At 47.4% G+C, this 7041-nt stretch overlaps 1 protein-coding gene across 1 annotated transcript in view; it reads left to right on the top strand.

The window, feature by feature from the left end:
• Positions 1-202: 202 nt before the first annotated feature.
• Positions 203-7041, top strand: part of TTC25 (tetratricopeptide repeat domain 25) — a gene marked incomplete at both ends in the record, with an annotated part of 9573 nt that continues 2734 nt past the window's right edge. Inside the window, 6 exons of the mRNA XM_009709870.1 lie at positions 203-334; positions 638-791; positions 2752-2813; positions 3803-3959; positions 4953-5177; positions 6157-6364. Of these exons, the coding sequence (XP_009708172.1) occupies positions 203-334; positions 638-791; positions 2752-2813; positions 3803-3959; positions 4953-5177; positions 6157-6364 (938 nt within the window). The remainder of the gene's footprint in view (positions 335-637; positions 792-2751; positions 2814-3802; positions 3960-4952; positions 5178-6156; positions 6365-7041) is intronic.

The following is a 7041-nucleotide window of genomic DNA, read 5'->3' as shown; positions in this document are numbered from 1 at the left end:
GTGGGAAGACGAGGCAGCTGCAGCAGAGGGGATGTGTGAACATCAAGAGAATATTTTTTTCAGCAAAAATGTTGTGGTTTTATCCTCATCCATCATCAAGATCCATGCTGGGACAGAGCAGGTGGCATCAAACAGATGCCCTTGTGTGTATTTGTGCTGATGAGCCAGCACTGATGACATACTGATGTCTGCTGCGTTCCAGGCACTGAAGCTGAGAGCAGGAGACAAGCACTGTCTGGTTGCCCGCTCAGAATGTTACCTGAAACTTGGAGACACAGAAAATTCCCTGAAAGATGCTGAAGCTTCTCTCCAAAACGACAAAACATTCTCCAAGGTAAACAGCATGAAGTGCTAAGAGTTTGGGGTGGCCAGGGACTGGCCTTTTATCTGTGAAACTCTGAAGGGTCTGGGAGAGAGCACCGTGTAGAAACAGCTGACTCTGTATTGCTCCCAGAGAAGTGGAGGGGCTTAGTCAACAATTGAGAAAGAGTTCCAGGATTGGATTTTATTGTATGCAGGTTGTGATAGCGCAGGGCTCTCACTTCTGCCTAGCGGGGAGCTAACTGAGATCTCTGAAGCTTTTTTTTTTCCTCTTTTTTATTCTTTCTTTTTTTTTTTTCCCAAATGTCATTTTTAGGGACTTTACCAAAAAGCTGAGACATTATATACCATGGGTGATTTTGAATTTGCACTAGTGTTTTATCATCGAGGCTACAGACTACGTCCAGAACTACAGAAGTTCAGGCTGGGTATCGAGAAATCCCAGGAGGCAATCGTCAACTGCATTGGAAGTAAGATGTTTCATTGTATGGCCCCTACAAGCAGAGCCAGGAGCTGTTCGGTGGTCAGCTGATGGCAAATTAGCTCTGCAAGTGACCCAAGGACGCTGCAACAACAGTCTCTTTGCTTCTGGATTCATGTGCTCAGTGGCCACTCTCAGATGAAACCAGGAAGCACCAAAAAGAGCACAGCCCTGTTCTTTTTTCCTTCTGTTTTTTTCTGGCTAAGTGCCTATATACAGTGTCTAATAGCTTCAGTTATGGGAGTAAATTATGACACTCACTTAAATTTCTGAAGTCACCATGAAAATGTTCTAGGTCATACAGAACAGAGCAGCTCATCTACTTATGGCACTGCCGATTACAGAATCCATTTTGAGATCTTAATCCCAATATTCAAAGTTTGTAATGAAACCTGCCTTGCTACCTGAGACTGGCCTTCCTGAGATCCTGACTTTCCTCCAGTCTACATTGCATAAGACCAGTGAAACTGTTGACTGTTGCAATGGAGCGCTGCTTTCATAATTTCTGGCTTAGATCGTAGAACGGAGTCCCACAGGAGACAGGAAAGGCCAAAGACCTAGTGATGTGCAAAGCAAACTGAAAACTCGTCCCTTTCCCCTTAGTTTTTCTCTTAGCAGCGCTCCCATCCGCCGACAGCCGCTCTCAGGCACGCAGACACCCCTCACCTGGGGCTGCCACCTTAGGCACGGGCACAGAGCAACCTGTGCCCAGCTCCTCGGCTGCTGCAACAGCCGGCCGGCTGCCCGCGACTGCTCCGGGGGATCCCGACCGCCTGTCCCTTCGCAGAGCCAGGCACACCCTGCCACACACCCGTACACACAGGCCCTGAGCCTTGAGATGCTTAAGGGCCTTCCTCTCCCTGAAATCAGTTTCAACATTTCAGTCCACCTCCAGTGCCACAGATCAGCTTCATGTCCCTGCTGCCTAATAGCCTCAAGTTCTTTCATATGTGATATTTACGTAAAAAAAAGGGGGAGTTTCCACATCTGGCTTGCTTTCCTCCCTTACTGCTGCTTTCTTAGCTTAATACAAATGCCTAGGTATCTTTGCAACTCTCACTTGAAATGCTCGCTTGATATACTGAGCTAAGAGCTCTAAATGCCTTCAGTTGTCTGGGCTGTAGGCAAATGAACAGACTGAAAACCAAGACTTTTTTTTTAATCAAGCAATAGCCCCTAGATGCAGGGGGGAAAAAGGCAAGGAAACATGTTAGCATTTGATTTAGATGTTTAAATAGTTGGGAAATGCACACACATTAAAAGGGCACATCCTCAAAACCGCTTCACTGGATCTGCTTTGCTCGGCAGATTCGGAAACCCCAGCCTTCCGCGATAGCGTGGGCTCGCGTGGCCGATCTTGGCCCGGTTGCCTGGCTGAGGGAAGTCCTTCTACACCAGCGTGCGAAGCTCTTTCCTTCCTTCTGACCAGGCCAAAACAAAGAGCTGTCTTTCACTCGTACCTCCACTGCCAGAGTGCAATCAGAAGAGCAGACCTGGGTGTCAGAGTGAAAATGAAGCGGGGGTTTTGCTCTAATGTCAGCGCACAAATACTTTAGAACAGTTCTCTGCATGGCTGGAGATCCCTGTGCTTAGAGCTTTCCTTCCATTGTAAGCTTCAGCCGTGACCCCTCAGAAGAACCCGCTATCCCTTTTCTTCCTCTGTTTCCACGCAGGATGCAGCACGTCTCTGTAGGAAAACGGCACTCTGGTGGGAGCCCCTGGTGCCACGCGAAAACAGTAATTAAAATCCCGAGAGGAGCTGCATCTATGAGCTGTATTCCCTGCTTACACAACAGACCAACATCCACATAATTCGTGTGAAAGAATTAGTAGAAACCTTTACTTCAGACAGGACATTATAGGCTTGGCATGTTTGTGGTCATTTCACATTCTAAAGCCTCTGCACTCCTCCTCTTGAACATTAATGAGTATTTTCTCTGTGTTTGCAGGTCCATCCTCAGTTAAACTGGAAAATAAAGAGGATCTGTGCTTTATAAGCAGGCAAGAAGAGGTACTGTCTGAAGAGCTCTTGCTTTAGAAGCTAACTAGAATTATTATCACGCTAATACTTTCTGAAATAGGCAATTTTGCAGCAGCATGGTTGCAGATACGGCTGGCCTAACGAAGCGCCTTCTGGGTGTAGGAAGCACACCGATCCGTTATGAGAGTATTTATGCGCCTGCTTTTAGGGTAGCTCTGGCTCAAGCTACACAGAGTTTAAAGGAGAAGGCAGAAGGGCAGGGAGAGCAATCAAGGAGAAACAAAGCCCAGCTGGAAACGGCTCTGCCAGCCTGATCACCCACCACAGGCTCATTAGTAACAGCACTGCGGTCAGAGCCAGGGTATAGCTATCTACAGTATTGACTTTGGTTTTACCTGATGTTTAAGGTTCACATTTTTGATAATGGACACTTTCTTGATTGCTTAATTTTGGGGTGGTCCATTGAAGTAGTGTCTTGCTCCTCCGAGATGCCAAGCCACTTTTCCCGCTGAAGTCAGTGTAGTGAACGTTCATTGCTTCCTTCAGCTGGAATTACGGGAACTCAGTGGTAAAAATAATTTGTACAAAGGGGTCTAAAGATTAGCAGTGTAATTGTTGGCATTTTGAATGTGAAACTTTAGCAATACCCTCCAGCCGTTTCGGAGGCCCTGGCTGTTACAGCCTCCGTTTCTTTGACCGTGGACAACTAGAGCTGCCTTTCCCCCAGCCTCAACGTCCGCCACAGCACCGACCGGGAAGCTCTCCGGAGCAGTACAAGGCACTGGGGCACAACTAATTCTTGCTGTTACTATAATTGCCCCCTCCTGTTCTTGCAAGTGAGGGAGCACAACTGGGTGCAAAATTTCAGATGCTCATGACCAAAGCAATTGGTGAGACACTGACTTTTTGCTTTTGTTTAAAAAATAGGTTGGAGTGTACACGGCGTGTAAACAGAATTCTGCTAGTTCTAGTGTCCCCCACTAATCTCCCTCGACTCCCTTTATTTTTTCTCACTGTAGAGCAAGAAAGAAAATCAGAAACTCCAAATCAAACTCACTAAGGATCAAAAATGGGCAAAGAAACGGGAGCCGGTGAGGAATCCAAAAACAGAGCGACAGCTTCTTGGAGAGCTTTATGCTGACAAGGCCTACCTAGAAAAGTTGCTCAAGGATGAAGGTCTTTCTCCATTGTATTTAACTAAATGTTCCTTCTAAGCAGGTTCTTCCTTTTCTTCTTCTTTTATATCCCTGTGACTACTCTTCCGTATTTGTATCCGAGCTCACGTAGCACATCGTGCTTGCCCTGGTCCTGAGAGAGGCAGGTGCCTGGAGAGTACAGGTATTTTGGGAGCCAGGTCCAATATTCACAACTATGAGCATATTTCCTTCCCTATTAAATGGCAGGCTTTTATAACGAACAATAAACAACTCAAAGCAATCTGTGCTGATGAAATCAAAAGCAGAAACAGTATCGTTACAAATTACTTAACTTCTGTCATAATGACAAATTCCACTAACGCTTGCATTAAGGGCAAAGCACTGCTCATAAGACTCATTTGTGGGTTTGTTATAAAGGCTGTTAAGATCAAGATGCAGGATTTGCAGAAGTATCTTAGTTTAGAACTAGGCAGAAAGGTGATTCCCCTTTAGTCGTTTTTCTAGGGAACTCTTTACCCAGTAATAGAGAAATAATTAAGAATTTAATCTACTGACAGGTTTTACGGTGTTACTAGCATTAATGATATATGTGGGCTGTCTGGTTTCCAGGCACGTAAAAGCCCTCTCGATTTCCCCCCGGCAATCTAATCCACACCACTTTTCAAGGTGCCATTTCGGCACAAATGCCCCATGGGGTTGCTCTGTCCAGGAGCCCCCTCATCACAGCGGGCCCCCCCCAACCGGGGGCCCCTCCCTGGCTCCTGCCGGCGGAGGAGGCAGCGACTGCAGGGGCTGGGAACACCGGCTGGAGCTCACCGACCCACACGGAACGGGGAACGGCGAGGGGGTTTTCCGTAACTTCCCTCCTAATCGAGGAGCACCCAGGACCTTAATTCCTAGGACTATCTCTCTATCAGAGCAGAAAAACATTGACAAGCAGTCCCCCACTGAACTGCAGCTTCATCCATCGCGTACATTAACACTCTCCTGGGTTCTACCATCTCATTTTCAGATTTGATGGCGAGCAGCACAAAGCAGGGGATCAAAGTGGCGGACCTGGTTTTGAGTGGCATTTCCTACCTGGACACCCGCAGCGAGTTCTGGCAGCAGCAGAAGCCTATTTACGCCCGTGTGAGAGAGCGCAAGCTCAGGCAGCAAAGGTGGATCCGGGACAAGAAACGAAAACCAGCTGAGATTGGCAGATACATTGTGAAGAGTATGGAGGAGATTGATATGCGTAGGTGTCCTGGCTGGAAGCACTAAGAAAATGATGACTGGCAGATGTAATTATTTGCTGCAGTAATTGCAGACCAGAACAAGAAAAGCAGTGCAAGTATTAACAAACACTAGCAGGCACATTTGGGGAAGCATTTGGTTCGGTATTCTTCACCTTTCCCAACACTTTCTTAGATACAGAATCCAACACACTTTTTTCTCAGCTTTTTCTGTACTTGAGGTCTTGCTGATTGGTTTTCGGGACACCATTTAGACATCAAAGCCGGGCAGAGCGCTGCTGCGTGCTTAGCAAATGCCTCTGGTCCGGTGATCAGAAGGTGGTTTATTGGGAGTTTATTGCCTTGGTGGTTTATTGACTGGCGTCAATAATTGCTGTAGTTCAAAAATACCACTGTAGACAGCTGAAGCAGCTGAAAGAGAGCGGTCTGGAAGGAAGGAGTAATTCTCCCACTTGTGGTCTTTCTCCCTTCCTGCGCTGCATATTGACAACCCAGAGGAAAGAACTGAGCTGTTACTGTGATTCAGTTCTTTCAAGCTACAACAGCTCTGAAGGCAGCGTGAGAAACCTCCTGCTGCCCAGCTGGGTCCGACGAACAGAGCTCACCAGCAAAGCGCACGGGGCTGATTTAGGAGATCAAAACCCAAGTCCTGTAGCCAGAACTTCATCTCCAAGACCAGGCTGCCCTGCTGCAACAACTAGGAGCTTTCAAAACCTGCAGGCAAGCAGCATCGGTCTCCTTTACTTTTCTTCAGCAAGCGTGAGGTGTTACCGGCGTCATTCCCCCTCACGCGCTGTGGTGAAAGCGATTTCCAGCAGCGCCAGACGCAGGGTCAGAGGTACCGTCTCCCCGGGACGGATTTCTTGGAGACCGGAGGTCTTTCCCAAGCTTTGTCTGAGGCTTACACAACCGCACTTTGTCTTAGTTCCCCAGTGTCACCGTGTCCACACGCTAGCATTAAACTTTCCTCTTTGTCCCTAGTGCTGACCGGCGGCTCCCCCGAAGAAGGCTGCCAGAAAGCTGAGCGTGTGCTAAAAACAATCCAAAGGTGGTCAGAAGATGAAGTTCCCAACAAGAAGGAACTGATTGGAACCCTCCACAGCTGCATGGGGAATGCTCAGTTAGAGATGGGCCACCTGGAGGCAGCTCTGCAAAGCCATAAAATGGATCTGGAATTTGCCAGGCAGAAGTAAGTGCTGAGTTCAGATGGACGGGGAAAAGAGGAAAGTATCTCTGTGAAGATCTTTTACCATCAGCTAGTGTAATTCTCACCTGGAGATTTAATGGGGCAACGCGTTCAGAGTCTGCCCAAGTATCATGGCCTCTAGTGGCTTCTTATTTTTGAAATAGTGACGATAATGAGCCTGGAGGAGATTTTTAAAGGACCTAGACCATGCGGCCCATCTAAATCTCTGCCGAAGCAAGGCAGAAGAGAACACAAGTCCCACTCTCAGCACTTCAGCCTCTAGTATGCGCTTCCTTCTCAGGCATGGCAGGCTCCAAACTGCACAAGTTTTCCGCTATGTTTTCTCTTAAAATCATTTGCAGTCAAACCACGATATATTGCTCTAAGAGGTACAGCCACCTGCCCATGCCAAACACATTCTGCAGCGCTTTCAGCTGAAACGGAATGGAGCAAAACGTAGTCTTAGGATTTAGCAAGAGTTTTGCCAAGCACAGGAGAAAGCCCTGAGTAGTTGCTAGAATTGAAGGGGTTTTGGTTCTCTTTTTCCACTACCGACAGGGCGTTTACAGCGTCACCGATTATGGCTTGTCGTTTTCACAAATCACTTTTTGAAATTAATGTTGGGTTTAGAAATTTCTGCCTCTCTCCTGATGATCTCCGCCCCGCAGTTACGCCAAATG

This window comes from Cariama cristata, unplaced genomic scaffold, assembly GCF_000690535.1.
Source record: "Cariama cristata isolate BGI_N322 unplaced genomic scaffold, ASM69053v1 scaffold24480, whole genome shotgun sequence".
In the NCBI taxonomy this organism is placed as follows: Eukaryota; Metazoa; Chordata; class Aves; order Cariamiformes; family Cariamidae; genus Cariama; species Cariama cristata.
Note: the sequence above shows the minus strand (reverse complement) of the source record. Positions and strands in the feature narration are given on the sequence as shown.